The sequence below is a fragment of the Myotis yumanensis genome, unplaced genomic scaffold, assembly GCF_028538775.1.
Source record: "Myotis yumanensis isolate MYYU_CA2020_CCGP unplaced genomic scaffold, mMyoYum1.0.hap1 SCAF_6, whole genome shotgun sequence".
Lineage (NCBI taxonomy): Eukaryota > Metazoa > Chordata > Mammalia > Chiroptera > Vespertilionidae > Myotis > Myotis yumanensis.
Genome location: NW_027223757.1, coordinates 85,911,810 through 85,933,814, shown reverse-complemented (window position 1 = coordinate 85,933,814; position 22,005 = coordinate 85,911,810). Strand labels below are relative to the sequence as shown.

Here is a 22,005-nt window from a genome sequence, read left to right as displayed (position 1 = left end):
GAGAGAGAGAGAGAGAGAGAGGGAGAGAGAGAAACATCGGTGTTAGAGAGACACATCAATTGGCTGCCTCCCGAAGTTACCTATGGGGGGGGCGGGAGGGGATCGAACCTGCAACCCATGTACTTTGACTAGGAATCGAACCCACGACCTTTTAGTGCACAGGCCAACGCTCTAACACGGCCACACCAGCCAGGGCTATTTTTAAAAACTTTTATTCAAGTGTAATCTTGACACACAAAAAGCACATGTAGCTTAAAAATTCAATTTGCTGAGTTTTCACAATCTGAGCACTCTTGTATAACCAGCATGTGGGATTAAATTTAAAGCATATTTTACGTTTCTAACAAACCAGACATATTAGTTTGTACTCGGCCAGATTCAGAGGACTCTGAGCTCAAGCAGGCGACTTCAGACAGTAAGGCTGGGGCCCCGGGCTGATCCGGAGCTTAGGGTCCCTGGGTACAGACTAAGAAGGAGGAGGGGTGTAGCGCCCGGGTCTGTGGTCCGGGAGGGGGCAGAGAGAGGCGGTGGGGCTGCCCCGGAGACAGTGTCCACCCCAGACCCGGCACCCCACTCTGGGAGGCGGGCGAGGCCCAGCCCCGGGCCCAGGTGAGCCTAAGCTGGTAAGAATGCAGCAGTGGCCAAGCCCGGGCGCGGGCGCGTCCCGGTGACTCAGCCCTTGCCAGGAAGGGGGAGTCCGCCCCATCTCCAGGGCTCCCAGACAGCAGCCGGATCGGATCGGGGCTGGCTCCCGGGCGCCAGGCTAAGCCCCCGCAGCAGGCAGCCCGGCCCCGGGAGCTGGACCCCTCCTCCCGGCCCGGGACCCCTCCGCGGGCTGCAGCCACCAGGGCTCCTCGCCGGTCGCGGGCCCGGGTGGCGAGAGCGCGGCGGGCGCCGTGGGGCCCCGGCGATCTTGGCCCAGACGGCGCCGCGAGGACCTCCGAGCGCCGTAAGTAGCGACTGCGCGGGCCGGGGAAGTCCCTCACTCGGCCCCGCGTCCCGGCCCCCGGCGGCAGCGGGACGGGGCGAGCTGGCCTGGCGCCGCCGCCGCCGCCGCCTCCCTAATTGCTCGCTGGCCTCGCGGTGCGGAGCCCGGACGGGGCTCAGAGGCTGCCGGTTGGCGTGGCGGGGACGCTGTCACCTCGCGGGCGCGCCCAGCCCCCACCCCCACCCCCCGCGGCCGCAGGGTCGGGGTCGGGGTCCCGGGGTCGCGCTGAGGGTCCCTGAACCCCCTTGGGCTGCCGTCGCGGCTTCCTTCCTACCCCCGCGGCCCTGAGGAAGGGCCCAGCTCGCAATTCCAGATGTGCCCCGCTGCCCGGCCCGGGAGGGCCCCTTCTCTCCCCTCCCCGAGCCCCCAAACTCGGAAGGCCCCGGATTCCTGTCCGGAGCTAAAAGAAAGGCTGAGCTCGGAGAAGTGCGCTTTGCCTCCAAAGTTGGTTTCCTGACAGGTTCCCACGCGCAGCTGGCGGGGGTGGGGAGGTTGGGGATGCTCAGAGCTGCTAGAGGACTGGGGGGGCGGGGGAGCTGGCCACTAACCCCTGGGGACAACCTCTGGGGTGGGCACGGCCTCTGCGAGCCCCCGGCCCTGGCGCCCCGCTTAGGTCCCCAGGGGGCGGAGGGGGCGGGCAGCGGGTGCCCGGGGAACGTGACCGCTCCCATCTTTGGGGCAAGGAGATCTGGAGGCCACGAGGACTATTTAGCCCAAGTGGCTGTAGTCATCTCTCTCTCTCTCTCTCTCTCTCTCTCTCTCTCTCTCTCTCGTTCTCCGGACTTTGCGCAAACTTTTGCAGAGTTTAGGACAGGCGTAGGGGAACGCGCAGCCCCTCGGGGCGCTGGGTCTGGGGGGCGGAGATTTGGGGAGACGGGCCCAGCTCTGCCAGCGCGGAAGAAACGCGTGGAGCCAGCTTCCTGTGGGGGCTCGGGCCGCGCGCCCCGCGGACAGACGCGTCCGGCCCACCGCGCAGGGGCAGGGACGCGGCGGCGGGGGTGGGGTGGGGGCGGGGGCGGGCCGGGAGCGCTGGGACCGCGAGGAGGGGGCGGGGAGAGGGTGGGCCGGGGAGGAAGGGAGGCGCGAGGCCAGCAGGGAAGGCGGGAGGGGGCTGGAGGGAGGAGAGGAAGAAGGAAGGGGGCGCACGGCGCGAGCTGGCGCCGAAAGGGGAGAGCGGCGCGAGTGAAGAGGGGAGGGGGCGCGGGGCGGGCACCGGGAGCGGCGTGGCCCCTCGGCGGGGGCGCCCTGGGCAGGCGCGCATGGCAGGCCCGGCGCCGTGATCCCGGACGGACGGGCGAGAGAGGAGCGCGCAGCTTACACGAGTAAGTTCGTCGGTGGCCGAACTGGACGGAGGAGGCGCTCGCCTGCGGCCGGATCGCCCCTGCCCGTCCCCCTTCCCCGCACGCGCAGCGCGGGGGGAAGGTCGGCCCCACCCGCTGAGCCCTGTTTTCCGCAGGTCCCGGGCCGATGTCCCAGGTGAGTGGCCAGCACTCCCCTCATTGCGACGCTCCCCATGAAGCCCACAGCGCAGCCCCCGGCCCAGGTATGTTGGGGGGAGAGTGGGGGGGAGGGAGGCTGGACCGGAGCGGGGTGGGCGGCTCCGGGGTGGGGAGGTGTAATTCTCCCCACTTCTCCCTGAGACACGAGGAGACGGTTTCGGGGAGCTTGGTGGAAGTGGGGGCGAGGGGTCTGGCTATCCGGGATGGGGTCCAAAACGAGTGGAGTGCAGGGGTGATGGGGGCAGGGCCCCAACGCAGCCGGGGCTGTGCCAAGTTGGCTCTAACTCCCCTCACTCCCAGCACCAGACACACACACACACACACACACACACACACACACACACACACACTCTGCAGGCCGTCTGTCCGTCTGGGATTTGTGTCCCAGCCGTTTCTGCCCAGTGTGTAAATATTTATGGGGGCCTCAGGCGAGGGTGGGGGTGTCTGAGTCTTCCTCCCCTCCCCTTCCCCCAACCCAACCAGAGCCCAGCGCTTCCCGAAAACTTTTGTCCTCCTAAAGCGGCCGCAGGACCCAGCCCTCCCCTTCTTGCCATCTGTCTTGCTCTCCTTCCTCCGCACCGGGCCTGGCCCCTTTGCTCCTACCCTGCACATGCACACACACACACACACACACACACACACCCCTTCTCCCAGCTCACAGGGTCTGTAACCTCCTCCGGTTCCTGCAGGAGCCTCCCTGCCCAGCGTGGCGGGGACGCTGTCACCTCGCGGGAGGTTTGAGACTCCCTGAGGGTGGGAGCCCCGTGGGCTGTGGCCTCAGCCCCCCTCACCGTACAGATGTGAGCAGAGGCTCCCAGTGGAACACAGGGTCAGAGGTCAGGAACTTGTGGGATCTGTTCAGGGCAGAGGGCTGGGGTGCAGGGATGTAGGCCCAGGTTGCATGACTTCAATCCCAGCTCTGAGTCTAATTCATTTGCCTCTTTCTCTCTCTCTCACACACACACACCCCACTCCCCTTTCTCCCCCTTTGAGTAATGATGGTCTGGTCCTGGACCTCTGACACGAACTCCCAGCCTGGCCTTGGACAAGTTCCTTCCCCTCTGGCCTCAGTCTCCACATCCGCCCATAGGAGCCTGTCTGCCTGCTGGGGGGCCTGTCCAGGTCTGCCCAGTGAGAACCATGGCACTCTGCCCCCCGCCCCCGCCAGGCTATGGAGGTGGGGGGCCTCCTAGAACAGAGTGAGGACAAGAGGGGGCTATCTGGCCAGGGGCCAGCTCATGAATGACACTAATGTTCCCGCTGCACGTGCCCCCCATAATCCTCAGATTCCCTCCTCTCTGTGGGCCCCTGGAGCAGGGGCTTCTGGGGAATAAGCTCTTCCAAGAACTGGGCCCCTTCAGGCTGGAGAGAGCTGGAGCCAGAGGCCGGGAAGGCTTTCTGGGGGCTGAGAACCTTCTCTCTCCTTCTCAGCTTCCCTCACCCCTCCTTTCTTTCTCGGCCTCCTTCTCTCCTATCCTCCCACTCCCTGCTTTCTTCCTCTGCTTATCTGTTTTCTCTGCCACCGCCCCCCCCCCCCCCCAAGTGCCTCTTTCCAAGATCCGCTCCCTGTGCGACCCACCCATTCTCAGTCCCGAAGGGAGAAGAGGGGCTAAAAGGCCAGGGGGACCACTGGGAGGGTTGAGCCCGGGGCTGTAACTTGAGGCCCCCAGCACGCCAGCGAGCCCCCTCCCCAGGCTGGGCTGAGCCAGACAATGTGGCTTTCATAACAGGAGGAGGCCTGGCTCTGCCGCCTTGGGAGCATGAGGCCGCTGCCCAGGAAGCCCAAACCGCAGGAGACCCAGCCAAAACCCCACAGACGCCTGAATCCGAGACCAGAATCCCCCACGCTCCCTGCTGAGCCCTGACAGCACAGCAAGGCCAGGGTGCTGCCCCCGGGGGCCCTGCTGGCGGGACAGCCAGGGAACAAGTCAGCCCCTCCCTCAGCGGAGTCAGATGAAAATGGGGTGAAGGAGCCTCAGGGCAGCTCTGGTTGGGGCAGGTGGCCAAGCCCCCACACCCTTGGCGCCCCCAGTGGCTTCTCCCCACCCACCCCTTGAGAGCCCCAGAACCTGGCTTCCTAACCCACAGCAGATTTCTGCCCAGCACTGGGGCGTCACATTCCTGCTCTTAGTTCTAAATTGAATTTCCTGGGGAATTGGAGCCTTCAGACCTAAAATAAAACCAACCCAACCCAACCCAGCCCAACTGGCCAGCTCAGGCCCTCTCCAGTCCTCAGCCCGGTGGCCTGGGACTGCGACCAGGGTGTCACAACTAGGCATCAAGAGAGTCCACATTCTCGCCTTCTTGGGGTTCAGAGCCAGTCGCCACCCCCAGTCCTCACTGTCTCCTTCTCTCTCCCTCCCTGGCCTGGGCGATTCCAAGCTCCAGAGCTCAGTCCTCACCCACAGACCTTGGTGAATCCCCCTGCAGTGGTGCGAGATGAACAGTGACACTACTGCCAAGCAGAGTCAGGGAGGCTGCTGGTGGGGGGTGGAGGGGAGAGGTTTGAGGGGCCAGGACTCCACTACCAGGTTATAGTGAACAGCAGGGGTGCTGAGTGCTGAGTTCCCAGTCAGTGGGCCACTCGGAGGAGGGACAGTTGGCTCGGGGCTCAGGGAAGGCCCTGGAGGAAGAGATGACTGGAGCTGGGTGATGGAGGGTGGGTTGGACTGTGGGGTGGGAGAAAGGAACAATCTAAGCCTGAGGGGATGGGTCAGATGGCCTGGGGCCATGGGAGGTCAGTGTGCCTAGAACATGCGATCCTTATCCATTGCTTATTGAAGGTCTAGAGACTGAGGCCTTGAATATCAGGCCAGGGAGAGGCTGGAGTTCTGAGCAGAGCAGATCCTGGCCCTCTCTGCAGAGATGGACAGAGCTCCCAGGGAGAAGCCCAGACCCACTGTCCACAAAGCCCGTGGAGAAGGCTGGGTGTGCAGGGTCTGGCCTTGCGGCTCCAGAACTAGGGCCCTGTGGTCACTTTCCAGCCTTGGCGCGAGCCCATCCCACTGGAAGAGGCCCCCCATTTCTTCTCAGCCCAGGAGTACCCTCTCACCTTGGTGGGCAGCTGGCGGAGGGAGCCCCCAGGTTCCCTGCTGAGATGGCGGGTTCTCACACTGCCCTTTCCGGCTGATGGATTTAAACATGATTTTCCCACCCTCTTCTCGGCTGTCTTTCCAGAGCTCAGGGCGTGGACCAGCGCCTTATCCTGGGTTAGGAATGAAAGTGTGTCGGGCAACCGGGCTGTTGCCTTTCTGTACTTCCCGCTTGTAGATGGGGACCCCTGAGGGGGAGCAGGGCTGGGGCTTCTGCTCATTAGAAAGAGGTGGCCCTCTGCTCAGATGCAGCAGGCATGCAGCTGGCTGAGCCAATGGCACCTCCAGGAGGCCGGGCACAACTAGGGTCTTCAGCCCACCCCGGCCCCTTGGCAGGCGCCTTTATGCAGAACATGAATTGCACGTGCACAGGCCAGCTTTGGTCTGCGCTGGCCACCCTTGCCTCCAGCCCACTCTAGGAGACATCCTTCGGGCGTTTTCCTCAGAGATGCTCTCCCCTCGGGGGCTGGACAACGGAGCCCCACAGTCACGAGAAGGAAAACTGGACTCTTCCCACCTCGTGATGGTTGCGCACTTGGGCTTCGCCTCGTGTTTGGCTTTTTTGCCCCATGTGCCCTGGAGAGAGCTGTTTCTTGGTCCAGCATCTTGGCCTCAGGCCCTCTGGGCAGCATCTGATTTGCAGATCAGGTCTTCCTGCCACTTTTCTTCCTTCTCATTCTGCTATCAGTTCTCCGGGCACTCAGCTGCTCCCCTCCGCTGCCCCTCCTGACCCAGGAGAGCTGTCCCGTTGTCTCCAGGCCAAGATGCCTGAACTGGATTCTCTCTCCTGGTTGTGTGAGGAGGGCAGGTGCGGGGGTCGGTGGGTGGAAGTGCTCCTGAATGGCCCGCAGGCCAGGACACTGCTAGCATCTCATTGCTCTCTGAACCCCTGAGAGGTCAGCGTTAGGAACCCCCGTCACACACAAGGTAACCCAAGTCCTGGTAACTTGCCCATGCTGGTACCTGGGGAAACCAGGGCGTGGATCTTACGGCTTCTCGCTCAGACTTCTTCCTTTTACCAAAGGGAGAGTCAGTGCTCCCCGTTCAGGGCCAGAGGCTGGAGCCGGGCACGCCCCCTTCTTTCCAGGGAATTAGGACCCAAGCCCTGATCCCCGCCTTCACGCACAACCTGGGGCCTCAGCCCTGAAAGTCTTGTCTGAGCTACTGCAGATGCGCTCAGGGCGAGGAGAGGCCCATCGAGCAGGCAGCATCTCCTCCCTCCTGTCATCTCCACTCGCCTTCCCCACCCCGTCCCAGGTCCCAGGTCCCAGCCTTGTGACCTTCCAGAAGCCATGTGACCTCTCTCTCCTTACTCAGGGTGAGGGGGTTCTCAACGGCCCAAAGAGTGGGTAGGGCTGGAAGGAGCCCACCCCGTCTCCGCAGAGCAGCAGGGGGCACCATGAGGGGTTCCCAACACATGACTCTGGTGTCCCCCAGAACTCCCTGGCGCCCCAGCCCCTTCCACCCCCGGCCCTGGCTCCTGGCTCCAGGCGGGGCCTGTGTTTCCCTGGGCAGCAGTGAGAGTGAGCATGCCTGCCGCCCTCTGTGCTCCCCCCTGGGGCCTCCGGGGCCTGGCCCCCTGGTCATAGGAGACCAGGGTCTTGGAAACAAGAATTGCTCAGGGCTCTCTGAAGGTCAAGAGCCATAGAGGGATGCTCAAGGCCCAGGGAGGCGGCTGAGCCCCTGAGAGTCCCTCACCTCCCCTCCCTTCTCCCCAAACCTGCGTGCCCAACCTTCATTATCTCCCTCCTCTCTCCCCCACTCCTTTTGGAGACAGCTCAGAGAGGTGCCCCATCTGTAAGCCCCAGTGTTCCTCACCGTTGATTTGTCTCTATTTCCAAGACTAGATTTTGCCGCTCTCTCTGTCCCTCTGGTGCCTCTCTCTCGGCCTCTGTGATGTGTGTTCTCGTGGCTGTATTTTACTCTCTGGGGTTCACTGCCCGTTCCCTCCATCTTTCTCGGCCTCCCCGAGTCCCTCTCCTCTCCCTGTGCCCTTTTGGTTTGTGTCCCTCTGAGCCTCTTGTTTCTATGTCTCCCTGCCCCCCATATGGCATGTGGGGCACCCTCTCGAGGCCCCCGTCTTCCCGCTGCACAGCCTGAGGTCTGCGGAGGCTCAGGCGGCACCCTGCACCCTGTAATTGCCCAGTCTGCTCCTTGGCCCCGTGACCCTGCCTTCACCCCCCTGCGCCCTACCTCCCCGCGGGCCTTCCCACACCCTGTGAGAACGAGGGCCCCTTTCTGCCTCCCCCCTCCACCGCCCACCCCCCCAACCTTTCCCCCCTGGGCCCAGGGGCCCAGTCCTGCCGCCTGCCGCCTGGGGAGCTGTGGGTTTGAAGGTGGCTCCCTTCCTTCCTTCCGCCCACCCTGCAGAGGGCTGAGCCGGTCACTAATTACATGTGGCTGCAGCCCGCCTCTTCCCAGCCCTCTCATCCTCTCCCTGTCGCTCCTGCCCCTCCAATCCAGGCCTCAGCCTTCCCCTCACCCTAGGTTTGCTCGAACTCTTTCTCTTGCTGTCTTCCTCTCTCTGACCCAATTTCTCACTGTCTGTCTCCCTCTCGCTCAGCCTGTATCGCGCTCCCTTCTCCTTCGCCTCTGCCTCTGACCCTGTCTTATCTCTCTCTCCATCGCTACTCTCGCTCTGTTGCTGTGTCTCCCTCCTGTCGCAGGCTGCCTGTCACTGGGTTTCTGGGGCTCTCCCCTTCCGTGCCCAGTCCCCGCCTTCTGCTGCTCTATCTTTGCTTCTACCTGTCACTGTCCCTTTGATTCCTTCTCTGTCACTGTCACTCCTGGTGCCTGTCCCTATCTCCCCATCGCTGACCACCTGGCTGTCCTCTCCTGCACTGTGTTTCTCCTTCTTCTCCTGACACCACACATACACGCATGCACACACATGCACAGGCACACGCGCGCACACGCTCACACACCCTTGCTCACTCATGCGCTGCAGTTTGGGAGTCTATTTTGGAGTCCGGCACTGTTGCCAGGTAGGGTAAAGGCTGGGTAACTGTACAAAGAGACCAAGAATGAGGGCTCACAGCTATCCGGGCTGCAGGGAGGGGACCAGGGCTGGGCACACAGGAGGGCAATGGGAAACACCTCGCTCATCTGCTTTTTCCCCAGCCCAGACCCCATCGCCCCTGCCTGGGCTGGAGGCAGGAACAGGACCCACTCACCCTGTGGAGGCAGTGCTAGAAGAGGGCTCCCTGGAGGAGGAGGCACCCCCCATGCCTCAAGGCAATGGCCCTGGGGCCCCCCAGGCCCTGGACAGCACTGACCTCGACGTCCCCACAGAAGCTGTGACACGTGAGTCCTAAGGGGCCAGGGAGTTGGGGTGGCAACTCGTAGGGGTGACAGTGGGGAATGCAGTCCAGATGGGCTGGCAGAAATGCAGTGGGTGCTCTTGGGAACCTAGCACAGGCCGGGCCTGGAGGGTGGGCAGTGGAGACGTGCATGACACAGTCACTGTCCTTTCTGTCTAGGAAGATCTCCACGCACAGGATGGTTAGTATAACATTAGTTCAGAATGAGTGTGCACAGGCAAAGGACGTCAGGAACCCAGCAACATGGTGCAGGACAAGAGAGCCTGGGGCTCAGGAAAGAGGCACAGAGACCAGGGAGGGGCAGCCAGAGCCCAGCGCAGCACTAGCCTTCAGGGTATCCAGGGCGAAAGGAAAGAGAGAAGCCCCCGGTTGATCTGGGCAGAAAGGAGCAAAATTCCGTCTCGTTCCCAGGCTTGGTTTGAGGCCTCCAAGGAGGTTCTGGGAGGAAGAGCATTCTCCACCTTCACCCTCAAGAGCAGGGGAAGGGGGCAGCCAGAACTGCTTTGTAATTACTACTAAGATGCCCAAATCTGCAGACACAGTTGCACTTTCCAGCTTTCTTTCCCGGAATGATCCCAAGTGCTGTCCAGCCGTCTGTTGTCAAGCAGCAGCTTGGCTATTGTCAAGCCCATTTTACAGACCAGAAAACCGAGGCCCGGAGAACCACTCACCCCTGACATAAGCTGAGGGACTCAGGTCTCCTGACCCAGTGCTCTTTCCTGGGCCTGCCCACCCGGCTGGCACGCTGAGCCGGGAGCCGCCGCTGCCAGGCAGGGCATCTGGGGCGAAGTTGGACTCCCTGGAAGTCAGGGTTGCTAAATCCTGCTCGCATACTGCCCTCGGCCCCCTCCAAACATGCCCACCAGCAGAATTGAGGGAAAGAGGTCAGCACAGTGGCCAGTCTGGGTGGGAGTTGGACAGTCACTCCTGTGTCTATGGGCCCTGAGTGTTTGCTCTGTGACTCAGTCCCCCTGGTCACTCCACTGCTCTGGCCACAGGCAAGCTCTGTGTCTGCCCACACCCCCCAGGGCCCTCAGCTCACCACACATGCCCGCCCTCTGGTCACTGTGCCATGTTTAGGCAGCAGGGCAGGGGGCACTGAGGCCGGCCAAGGATTCAGCTCAGTCACCCCCATGGGGCCAAGAGGTGGGGGCATGATGATTCAGGCCTGGCCACTTCTCTTACCCCTGTTTACCCAGATGCAGGCACCAGCCACGCCTCAGGGCAGAAGGCTTCCAGCTCCGAGCCTCTCCAGGGCCCGGTCTCCCATCCCACCAGACTCCCCACCTTTCTGCTCCTTTCTCCCAACCTCCATCCCCTCCCCCTCCCTCTCCTAGATGTGGACTCTTGGCGAGTTTTATCCTCCAGGGCCTCAGTTTTGCCATCTGTGAAATGGGGCTAATAATAGGTCTCTCCTGATACTCAAAGACATCCCTACACACAAAGCTCTTAGCACTGTGCCTGGCACCAATCACAGCTCAAAACATGCCAGCCACTAGCTCTGAGCATAATTAATGATGGTTGTGCTAGAAGCAGCTTGTTCCCCAGTCCCTCGTCTCCCAATCTCTGCCCCCTCCTTGCCTGTGGCCTGTGAGCTTCAGCTTCTAGGCTGGTCCACCTCTGACAGGAGCTGTGGGCCTTGGACAAGTTACTGTACCTCTCTGGGACTCAGTTTCCTTGTCTGTAAGGGAGGACACACCCCAGGAGCAATACCCAGAGGATCCAGCGAGTGAGTAATTAGCAGGTCAAGGGCTTAACTAGTGGCCGACAAGCAGTAAGTGCTCAGTGGTGTGGCTACTGCCATTCCCAGAAGGCCCAGCCCCTCTCCTGGCACTGAGGCTGCCTTCCCTTCTCCGTCTCCAGCCCCCCTCACCGCCCCCCCCCCCCCCCCCGTCTCCTCCTACCACAGTTCAAACACAGAGGCCAGGCTGGGAGGGAGTTGGGGGACCAGGCCCCAGCACCTGAGAGATGGAAGTTCCCCATGTTGACAGAGGCCCTCGGGCCCATGGGTCCTGCCCGGGTCCTGCCCTGAGGGCTCCCAGTGCTAGTGCCCCTTCTCAGCCCCCTCCCCGGACACACAGCTGCCCTCATGGCTTATGAACAGCACTGCCTTTCAGGTGAGCAGACCTGAGTGGGTGAGGGAAGAACTGGGTGTTTAGGGGGCTCTCTGGGGCCAGCTTCCCTGCACCTCGCTGATAAAGCTGAAGTCTAGTCCCTCAGCCTGCGAAGGGGACTCGGGGGCTCCTGGCCTCAGGGGTCTCCCCGCTGGCCTCCCTCTTCCCTTCTTCTCTCCCTCCTCACCCAGACCCCAAGGCCCCTCAGCAAACTCTCGCCAGCCACCCCACAGAGGCCGACAGGGCAGGGCATGGAGGAGAGGAGATGGAGGGGCTGCTGTGAGGAGCCCCGGAATTCCAGACCAGGCCTTCATCTCCAAACAGATGTTTCTAATAACTCACCCAGCGCACGAAGGGCAGAAACAGCTGGGGGCTTGGCAGAGGCCGGAGTGAAGGTTAACTACTTCACTGCTGTACTCCCACCCCAGCCAAACTGTCCCGGTCCCTCCCCCAGCCGCCACCTCTCCTGCCCAAATCCCAGACCCCGAGTCGGGAGAAGGATGTCACGTAGGGAGGGTGGGGCAGCACTCCGAGCCCCTCTTGCACCTCTGACTTCTGGAATGAGCACTGGCCTGGGAGTCCGGAGCCAGGCTCCACGCTGCTGCCATTTCCTGGTGGGCCTCTGGGCAAGTCAGTTCTGCTCTCCGGGCCTCAGTTTCCTCATCTGCAGGATACACATCTGGCCGGTGAACTGTGGGGTACACGAGGACAAAGCAGGCAGGAGGGGAATGCAGCCTGGCTCCCAACTCCATCCCCCTTTCTCGTCATGTCTCCAGGCCAGCCTCAGGGGAACCCCTTGGGCTGCACCCCACTACTGGCGAATGGCTCTGGCCACCCCTTGGAGCTGGGCGGCGCCAGGCGGGCGGGAAATGGTGCCCTGGGTGGCCCCAAGGCCCACCGGAAGCTGCAGGCTCACCCATCTCTCGCCAGCCAGGGCAGCAAGAAGAGCAAGGGCAGTACCAAATCTGCTGCCTCCCAGATCCCTCTCCAGGCACAGGAAGGTGAGTACCCACCTCTCCCTCGAGGGGCCTCCAAAGCCGGGTTCCTCAAGGCATAACCCAGGGACTAACAGCAGTGTCTTCTGGGTACAAGTCTCGGCCCCAGACCAGGGCCGCTGGATCTGAACCTCTGGGCGGGGCAGGAGCCCTCCAGGGAGTCTGATGCAAGACTCAAGTCTGAGAACTTTGCAAAGGTGTTTGGATAAACTGAGGCAAATGTGCCTTCTCAAGGCCAACCCCTTCCCACCCCTGCTCTCCCAGAGTTTCTGTTACAAGGAACAGAGCCAGGTGGCCTAATCCAGCTTAAGCCGTCCTGTTTCTGGAAACAGAAATTTTCCTCGAGGAGTGGACCATCTGTTTAGTGAGAGCAGACAGAACACCTGGCAGAATAGAATGATGCACCATGTAGACGCTTAACTGGGGAGGTCGGCAGGGGCTACAAGGTGCAGTGGGAGGTCAGGAACCGGGACACACCAGCCATTGTTCTTGCAACGCCCAGGCCTTCTGCAGGGCCACGCTGGGCAAGCAGCTGCCCCCCCCCCCCCCAACATCAATTCAACCTGAGTCCCAGCTGCCTGTAGCTTAGTGGTGCTTGACCTTTACCCCAGACTTTTTAAGTGATTCCTGTCCATGTTGCGGGACTCTGACCTAGTTCTCAGCAAACAGGACTCAGTGCACACATTTGCACATACGTATTCATAAACCTCCCCACCTCGCAGAGCAGATTCCGCCCAGTTAATTTATGAAAGAGGTATTCATTCATTACAGTGTAGTGGGCACTGCTATGAACCAGGCTCTGTGCTATGTGCTGGGTACCCAGTCCATGGCCTCATAAGCTCTCATGAGAGAGACACAGCAGGGAATCACCACATGGTGTGATAAATCGTGATGAAGCCACACACAGGGGATTATGGGAACCCAGGGGACACCCACTCCAATCCAGAAAGCCAGGGAGGGGAGTCTAGGAAGGCCCTGGAGGAGTCTGAGCAAGGCTTAAAGGTTGAGAAGGAGGATCTAGTGAGGGATTTAGCAAAGAGGTGAGAAATGGCTGGAGTGGCTAGATTATGAAGTTCAAGGTGAGGAATGGTGGGAGGTGAGACTCCAGGCCAAGCCAGGGCCAGGAGGTGGGGATGCCTTGTAAACCATACCCAGGGGACTTTGATTACCGATTATCAAGAGGACGATAGGAAGCCACTGAGGGTTTCAAGCAAGGTGCTGACCTCATCAGAGTTGCATTGGAAGAGAACGCCCTTCTTCAGTTTGCAGATAGTTTGCAGGGGTTCCAGCTGAACCAGACCCCACTCCCCCTCACAGGAAAGGGCTGGGGGAGTCAGACCCTCCATGGCAGTGTGAGACTCCCACAGGACCAGCAGCCTGTGCCAGGGGCCCACCTGCTCAGGGGACGTGGACACTGCCCCTTGGCCTGGCCCCTGGCAGGGGTGCCAGCTCAGCATCCTGGCAGCACACTGGGCGCTTCAGAGTATGGACACCAGCGCCAGCCTGCCTGGGTTCAGGTCCCAGCACCACCACTGACCAGCTGGGTGCCCACGAGCGGGCTCCTGCATTAATTCACTTACCATGCATTTACTCAGCACCTACGTGTCCAGCACTGTTCTGGGGACAAAGATGCCTGCCCCTGTGGAGCGCACAGCTTAGTGGGAGGAAAAGCTGTGTAGTGCGGTGGGAAGTGCCAAGTCCTACTGGGGCCAGGTGAAGGAGGCCAGGGCAAGGGGGTGGGGGTGCCGGAATGGGGGTGCTGGGGCGGGGCGGGCAGGTTGCATTATTAAAGAGGGTGGCATTGGGGCCCTGAAGGAGGGGAGGGAATGAGCACCAGCGTTTATCTGGGGCCAGAGCATTCCAGGTTGGGGGTGGGGCGGGGGAGTAGTGCCTGCTCGAGGAGGAGCAGGCTGTGTGGCCACGCAGGGACACAGGAGACAGAGTGGGGGAGTGACCCCAATCACATGGAGCCATGGGGGCCATTCTGAGCTGTTTAGCTTTTACTCTCTGTGAGGCAGAAGCCACTGGAGGGTTCTGAGCAGAGGAGGGACAGAATCCCATCAAAGTATTTAAGGGCCCCTGGTGTGTGGGGTGTAGATGGCTGGAGCGGGAGTCAAAGGCGGGGAGTGGAGAAGCAGCTGCCCTGGCAGAGATTAGCAGCGTGGGAGGATTCCGGCTATATATATAATTTTATATTTTTATTGATTTCAGAGAGGAGGGAGGGGGAGAGAGAAATAGGAACATCAGTGATGAGAGAGAATCATTGATTGGCTGCCTCCTGCATGCCCGCACTGGGGATGGAGCCCACAACCCGGGCATGTGCCCTGACTGGGAATTGAAGGGGAACTGTGACACCCCCCTCTCCCCCGGTTCATAGGTGCAGGCTCAACCACTGAGCCATGCTGCCCGGGCTCTGGCGATATTTTGAAGTGCTTTCTCTGCCTCGGTTTCTTGATCTGTACAGTGGGGTTAATAGTAGTCCCACCTCATGGAGTTGTGCAAGTTTAAACGAGTTTAATTCATGCCCAGCACTTAGAACAGTCATCAGCCTGTGCCCGTTGGGTAAGTGACTAAGGAGGGTTAAGAGCTCAGGACCCAGACCGCCTGGCGGACCCCTCACTCCAGCTGACCGGGTGGGTGGGTGTCAGCCACTCTCTGTGCCTAAGCAGGCTCCTCACAGCCCCCACTTCCCGGAGCCACTGGTTGCTCCAGCTTAATTGCTGCCGGGCACTGAGCGCTCAGTGACCGCGGGGGCAGGGCCCTGCCCCGGCCTCACCCCCACCCGCTCTCCCGCGCCCCCCCAGACTGCTGCGTGCACTGCATCCTGTCCTGCCTGTTCTGCGAGTTCCTGACGCTGTGCAACATCGTCCTGGACTGCGCCACGTGCGGCTCCTGCAGCTCCGAGGACTCGTGCCTCTGCTGCTGCTGCTGCGGCTCCGGCGAGTGCGCCGACTGCGACCTGCCCTGCGACCTGGACTGCGGCATCCTGGACGCCTGCTGCGAGTCGGCCGACTGCCTGGAGATCTGCATGGAGTGCTGCGGGCTCTGCTTCTCCTCCTGACCGCCCCCCGCAGGCTCCGGGCGGCCCGGGGCCGTCGCTCCCAGCTGATCGGCCCCCTCCCGTCCTCCCTCCCCCGCCCGTGACCTCCCAGAACCCCAGCCCAGTGAGGGGGGCGCTCCGGGGTCCACCTCAGTCCCGGGAGCTGGGCCTGGGGCGCAGAGCCCGTCCTCCCGGCCCGGGACCTGGTGGCGGGGGGTGAGGGTGGGGCCCACGCGGGGACCGGCGGCGCGGAACACTGTGAACGCCGGGGGAGGGCAGGGGCGTGGGAGGCGGGCTGTGCGCTCCTCTACCTCTCCCTGCCCCCGGCGCCCGCCTCCCGCTGCGCCCAGGCTGAGAGCGCAGCAAAATGTGAAAAGAGGCGCCCACCCCGCCCTCAGCCAGCCCCTCCCCTCCTCTCTCCTGGGCTGTGGGGGTGGGGGTGGGGGTGGGGTGACCCATACAGTGACCCCAGCGCGCAGAGCTGGGCTCGGACCTGGGCGGGGCGGGAGGGGGAAGGGTATAGAAAAGACTGGAAGGGGAGAGAGGGGATGGAGGGAGGGTCTGTTCTATTTGTCGCTGTAAATAAAGGTATTTGTCATCTCCGATTTCCTGGGGACTCTAACGTCCAGGGACCACGACTCCCCACACCCCTACGAAGCGCCGGTTGAGGCTTGGGGGGTGGGGGTGGGGGTGGGGGCTTTCCTTCCTCCCTCCCTCTTCTTGCTTCTCAGTTAAGGGGAAGGCGAAGTGGGTCCCACCTCCCCACCGTTATTCCCTATTCCCTCCAAAGGGAAGGGAGGTCCGGAGAGGGAAGAGTTAACCTTTGGCATAGCATTAGTGTCCAGACTCCTGCGGACTCCAGCCATTCCCAGCCATGGCTCCAACCCCAAGGGTGGCACCTCTGTCTGTGGCAGAGCCATGTCCAGGGGAGGGCGGCCCTGGGCCCCGCACAGCCTGAGCTCGCCCTGGGCTGCACTGGGAGGCTTGGGTGGGGGTCACGGCCCAGTTCAGTCACCTCCAAAAAGAAACTGGACTGGCAGGGGCCTCCCAGGCAAGTGTGCGGTGCCCTTGGTGTGCAGGGCAGGGGCAGGGGCAGGCCTGAGCACTGCAGGCCCCCCTGGGGCAGTGGACACCGACAGCGGGATTGCTGGCTGGACCGAGCCTCTCCCACCCCATCCCGGACCTGAGGAAGCCAGAGGGGCCCTGGGTGAGAGAAATGATGTCTCGTGGCTGGACTTGGATTGTCTCGAGGAGAAGCCATGGCTGAGGAAGGCCTTGGAAAGTGGAGATCTCAGGGGACATTGGTGGCCACTGCTTCCAGAAACAGTCTGCAGTGGTCTGGAAGGATGGAGGGAGCTCAGAGAAAGGGCCAAATGAAGTCCTTACGCTCTTAAGGAATGTCAGGGGGAGTAGCCTGGCCTTGGCAGGGGCTGCAGTTGCAGCAGCAGGCGGAAATGTGAGGCGGGGAGAGGGCCTCCACCCACCCCCACACTCTCCCCTCCTCCGCCCCCAACCCGCCCACCCCCACATCTCCCCACCTCACCCACCCCCACATCTCCCGCCATCCCACTCCCCACCCCACCCACCCCCACATCTCCAGCCATCCCACTCCCCACCCCCACCCCACCTCCACCCTCACCCCTCCCGCCCCCACATCTCTCCCGCCATCCCACTCCCCACACCCCACCCCACCTCCACCCCACCCCTCCCACCCCCACATCTCTCCCGCCATCCCACTCCCCACACCCCACCCCACCTCCACCCCACCCCTCCCGCCCCCACATCTCTCCCGCCATCCCACTCCCCACACCCCACTCCGCCCCCACATCTCTCCCGCCATCCCACTCCCCACACCCCACCCCCACCCCCACCCCTCCCGCCCCCACGCACATGAACACAGGCCCTCTGACCTCTGGGACCACATAGGAAACAGGACACAGAGAAAGCGCCCTCCCTGCCGGCTCGCACAGTCAGGACGGAAGCCAGGAGAGAAGCCCATCTTCTCAGGCCTCCGTGCTTGTTTCTCTGTGTGTTTCCTTTGTGCCCAAGGTCCAAAGGGTCAAGAGTCTGATCTGTGCGTAAACGAGCATTTGCACATATTGCTTGCTTTTTTTTTTTTTTTTAACAAAAATGTCAAGATCCTATACACACAGTCGTGTTCTGTTCTTATGTCTTAACCACTGGTCTCGGAATCCTTCTCATCAGAAGTTTCGCTGAGGGATGAGCTACAATCCAGTTACATCTCCAGCTCAGCCCCTTCCATTGACTCCCCCGTTGTAAACAGGGTTTCCAACATGTCCTTTTGCACAAGCGAGCGCTAGTGAGACTATTCCTGAAAGTGCCAGTGCTGGGCCTCAGGTGTGTGCCTGTGACTGACAGGCTGCCCGGTGGCCCTGGCTGAGGCTGTGCCAGTCTGTTCCCAGGGCCTCAGGGAGTGGCCACTCCCCTGGCGCTGCTGTGGCTCTTTGTCCTGAGCACAGACAATGGTGGGAGGGCTCAAGCTCAGGTCTTCTTCCCCAAGGCTGGCGTCTGAGGAACTCAGGGAGGCCAGAAGGCCAAGGGTGTGTGTGTTGGGGGGGGGGGGGGGGGGGGGGGGGGCGGTGCTCCGGACCAGCCAGAGGTCTGGTCCAGGTGGGCAGGAAGGCCCCCTCCCTGGCCTCTCCCCTCCGTGGGGCAGGAAGAGGCGCCTCTGCAATCCAAATAGTGATTTCCTGCTGCAGCTCCCGCCAGGCTGTTTTCTTTAGGACCATGGCTGAAACCAGAGAGGCTGGGCCGGTGGGGGCGGGACGGGCAGGATTTAGCCAGCCTCCCCCCAGCACACACACACACGTACACACACACACACACACACACACTCACTCACTCTCACACACACACTCACTCTCACACACATATTCACACAGTCTTTCACTCACACACACATTCATTTACATATACACGACTCTCCTTACAGTCACTACTCACATACATTCCACAAAGTTTCACACACACACACACACACATACATGCCCTCACACACTTCACATTTCAGCACCGGCAACCACCGCCAGCCCTGGGCGGCCCGGGTGGTGCCGCTGAGCCTGAGTTCACTCCCCTCGCCCAGGCTGCCCGCCTTCCCCAACACCCCCATCTCACCCAGGAGGCCCTCATAGCTGCTGGGAAGCAGATGGCATTTGTCTTAGAGGCCACCCACCCACCCACGCACGCAACGCTGCCGAGACATCCTTCCAGGGCAAGCCTTCCCCTCCACTCCTCGGCCCTTCTCCGCTGACTCCCAGTCTCTGCTCTTCAGCCAGCCAGTTCCAGCCCGGGCTCTGCTGTGGGCCCCAGGGAAGGCCCTTGCACTCTCTGGGCCTCAGTTTCCTCACATGTGCAGTGGAAGCAGTGAGACTGGAAACCTGGCGGTGGCCACGGTGGCCGCGGTGGCCGGGGAGCTGGCTGCCTCTCTGGTTCTCCTTCATCTGTGGATCAGCAGACCCACCCCTTTCACCCAAGAGACTTCTTGAGGGGCCCCCTTCATGTCTAACCCCAAACAGGCATTAATCACCACACGTGTGGGAGGAGAAGATGGCGAGGCCAAATTAAGTTGTTCCTGGCCTGGACTGCCTGCCTGTGCGCACTGGGACCTTGTGTGCCAAACCCAAGGGCTGTTGCCCATGACTGAGCGCGTAGCTGAGCCAGGGGCCGGCTTGTGAGCAAAGGGGTGGTCAGCCTGCCCCTCGGCATCCATAGCCTCCATCAGCTTCTGCCTGGACATGGGCACATTTCACTGCATTCTCCGTGCCCCTACCCAGAGCTGGGCAAAGCCAGCTTCAGGCCCTGCCGCCCCCTGGCTCCAGAGCTGCCAGGGATGGGATCCCTCTTAGTAGCCGGAAGCTGGGTTGCCTGCAGCCAGCCATGCCTGGCGCCTTCGCCAGTCCCCACCCCACCCCCTAGGGAGACGAGGCAGCAGCGGGGGCCTGAGGCCTGCTCCCCGAGGCCCTCCGGACACTTGCTGGGCAGTGGGAAAGCAGAGTGGGCGTGGAGCTCTCAGGACTGGCCCAGCGCAAGGAGAGGTGGGGAAGCAGGGACAGGAACCTCAGGCCACACAGGGGGCAGCAGAGGGGACAGGGGTCACAGACCTCCCCCGTCACCTTCATGTTTATGCTCCTTCCCACATTTTGACTTTCCTAGGATTAAGGAGACACAGCACAGATGGTACCTGTGACCACAGCCCTCCTGTCGCCCCTCCATCCCCTCACCTTCCACCTCCTCCAGAGGAAAGACCCCCCTCCCGCCTTCCTTGGCCCTCACCTAGTTTTACGTCTTCTCCCTGACCCTGTAGCATCCCTGCCACCCCTGGGGGTGCCTCTCTCTGGGTGACAGCCTCATCCCTTTATACTGCAGACAGGTGTGTGGTGGGGGTTAAATGCTGGGCCTACCTGGCATTTCTCAGGTGGCACCTCAGGGGGTCCAGGGAAGGTGCTAAGGCTCATCCCTGGGCCAGTCACCGTGTCAGAGAATTAGCCCGGCCGGTGTGACTCGTGGTTGAGCATTGACCCAGGAACCAAGAGGTCGCTGGTTCAATTCCCTGTCAGGGCACATGCCAGGGTTGTGGGCTGGATCCCCAGCAGGGGGCGTGCAGGAGGCAGCCAATTGATGATGTTTCTATCTCTCTGCCCCTCTCCCTTCCTCTTTCTCTCTATAAAAATATATATTTTTAAAAAGAGAGGGAAGTAGAGATTGAAGGTGGGTGGGAGATGGAGTGAGATGAAGAGAGGAGGTGAAGAGACAAGGAGGCAGGTGGGACAATGCAGACAAAGCGTCCGGAAGCCCTGGAGACAGCAAAGCAGAGCAGGAGGCTGGGGCACACGTCCCAGCTCCTCCCAAGGTCGCCTGCAGAGGGTTGAGGGGGCCGTGTGCCCGCAGCCGGGTCCCTCCCAGGCCGGAGCCTCTGCAGCCGCATTGGGCAGCTCGGCATTAATTAGGGGCTCGGCTAATGGCTCGGAAGATTGGCCAGTTCCAGGGACGCTGCTGAATAGACACCTCGGTGAGATTTATTCCTAATTATCTCATTTGTCTCCCCCCATTACTCTTTATGGCTGGGATTTATGGGGCCATTAATGGGGCCCGGCCAGGCCAGGATAAGTGTGAGCCTTGAGATACTTCATAATAATAACAATAACAACGCTCACCCTGGCCAGATTAATGGGGGACTTGCCTTCCTGCCCTCTCCACCTCCTGTCCTTGGGACCCCAGATACCGGCTGCCCACACGTCCCTGTCCCTTCTGGGACCCTGGTTCTCAGCTCCAGGCCCTCAGCCACCTGTGGCGTCCAAGCTGTGGCCCCTCTGCCCCCATCCACCCCAGGCATCTTCTCTGGGGCCACTGATTGGGAGCTTCTAGGTCAGCGGTTCTCAATCTGTGGGTCGTGACCCCTTTGGGGGTCGAACGACCCTTTCACAGGGGTCGCCTAAGACCATCGGAAAACACATATATAAGTACATATTGTTTTTGTGATTAATCACTATGCTTTAATTATGTTCAATTTGTAACAATGAAATTGGGGGTCACCACAACATGAGGAACTGTATTAAAGGGTCGCAGCATGAGGAAGGTTGAGAACCACTGTTCTAGGTGATAGCGTGGGGATATGCATTCCAACAGTGACACCTCTGGGACAGGCCTGGACAGTCATTGATGCCTTTGGCGGCAAACAGCAGGAAACCCCGGCAAAAGTGGTTTAATCTGCAAGGACATGGATCGCCTCCTTAACAAGAAGTGAGAGGTGGGTGACCTCGAGCCGACGGGGAGGGTCAAAGGTGTCATCCCTCTGCTCTGTCCTCCTCAGCATGTGGGCCATGCCCGCCCTCCTGGTCACAAAGTGGCTGCTGCAGCAGGCATCAGGCACACACACAGGAATAGAACAAAAGGGCCGTGGGATAGAGGCCTTCCCCTCCTGCTCCTGTTACTGGGGGGCAGGAGGGGGCCTTTCCAGAGCTCCTAGCAGGTCCGCTCACACCTTTGTTCAGACTGGTCACATGTGGCCTTAGGCTGGGCTCCCCAGGGCGGACCTTAGACAAGGCTCTGAGTACAAATGAGTTTGTTCAGGACGGGATTCCAGGAAACAGTGTCAGGGAGGAGGGGGGGTGGGCAGCCAGTAAAGGGCCTGTCACCAAATCGGTTACCACGGAGGCGACAGCCCCCAATCCTGGTGCCTAAGGTGTTTTATACACAAACCTTCTGTGCCTGGTTGAGGGCTGTTCCCAACGGAGTGTCCACCTTCCAGCACTTGCTGCCTGCCTGGCTGCTGGTGGGAGCAAGGAATGGGATGCCCGCAGAGGCTGGCGGAGCTTTCCCTGGCGAGGCCGAGGGGCAGAGGTCCCTTCACCCAGTGAGGGTTTGCAGTGATGGCGGCCAGACCAGGCGTGACCCGCTGTTGGGCAGGGCGAAGGGGGCTGGCTGTCGGGGAGGCCACCAGGGTCTGCCACCGCCTTCCCCACCTCCTCCCCAGGGCACCCTCTGGACTCTGCCACCAGGACCAGTCACAGGGGCCAAGCAATTCCCACATCCAGGTACGGAGAACGTGGGGACAAATCCACAGAGCGAAGGCGAGTTTTAGCTCAGTCCTGGGGAGTGGTCACCTCTGCCGCTCCACCTGCTCAGCTCAGGAGGAGAGCAAGCGATGCCCTTCCCGACGCTTCCCAGGGCCCCAGTCTGCGCTCCCTCCTCCGACCCACCCCTCAGGCATCCAGCTGCCTGTACAGAGACAGGACCCACCCACCTCAAGAGGCAACTGGGCACCAGGAACCCCGGTGTCCACCGCTGGGGGGTGGCCATTGATGGCAGATGGATGAACCAATCGTGCGATCCCAGGATGGGATTTTACCCGGCAGTGAGAATGAACCGTGTGTAACCACACACAGCAACACGGATAAATCTCAAACCCGGAGCTGAGTAGCAAAGCCAAACACAAAC

The 22,005-nt window shown here is 61.4% G+C and overlaps 1 protein-coding gene across 2 annotated transcripts; it reads left to right on the top strand.

The window, feature by feature from the left end:
• Positions 1–722: 722 nt before the first annotated feature.
• On the top strand, positions 723–15,570 carry MDFI (MyoD family inhibitor). 2 transcript variants are annotated; one of them, XM_070419396.1, is made up of 5 exons: positions 723–949; positions 2,445–2,531; positions 8,700–8,882; positions 11,790–12,014; positions 14,813–15,570. In XM_070419396.1, the coding sequence occupies exons 2-5, from the start codon at positions 2,456–2,458 to the stop codon at positions 15,067–15,069; spliced, it is 741 nt and encodes a 246-aa protein (XP_070275497.1). In that variant the 5' UTR covers positions 723–949; positions 2,445–2,455; the 3' UTR covers positions 15,070–15,570. The 2 variants fall into 2 exon arrangements, with proteins under 2 accessions (XP_070275497.1, XP_070275496.1); XM_070419395.1 differs by lacking the exon at positions 723–949 and adding an exon at positions 2,171–2,310.
• The last annotated feature ends 6,435 nt before the right edge of the window (positions 15,571–22,005 follow it).

Excerpts from the sequence above, each read along its gene's own strand:
- MDFI (XM_070419396.1), top strand. The coding sequence starts at position 2,456 with ATGTCCCAGGTGAGTGGCCAGCACTCCCCTCATTGCGACGCTCCCCAT. Across the intron at positions 8,883-11,789 it reads CCCCACAGAAGCTGTGACAC|GCCAGCCTCAGGGGAACCCC; the intron begins GTGAGTCCTAAG and ends TCATGTCTCCAG. Across the intron at positions 12,015-14,812 it reads CCCTCTCCAGGCACAGGAAG|ACTGCTGCGTGCACTGCATC; the intron begins GTGAGTACCCAC and ends GCGCCCCCCCAG.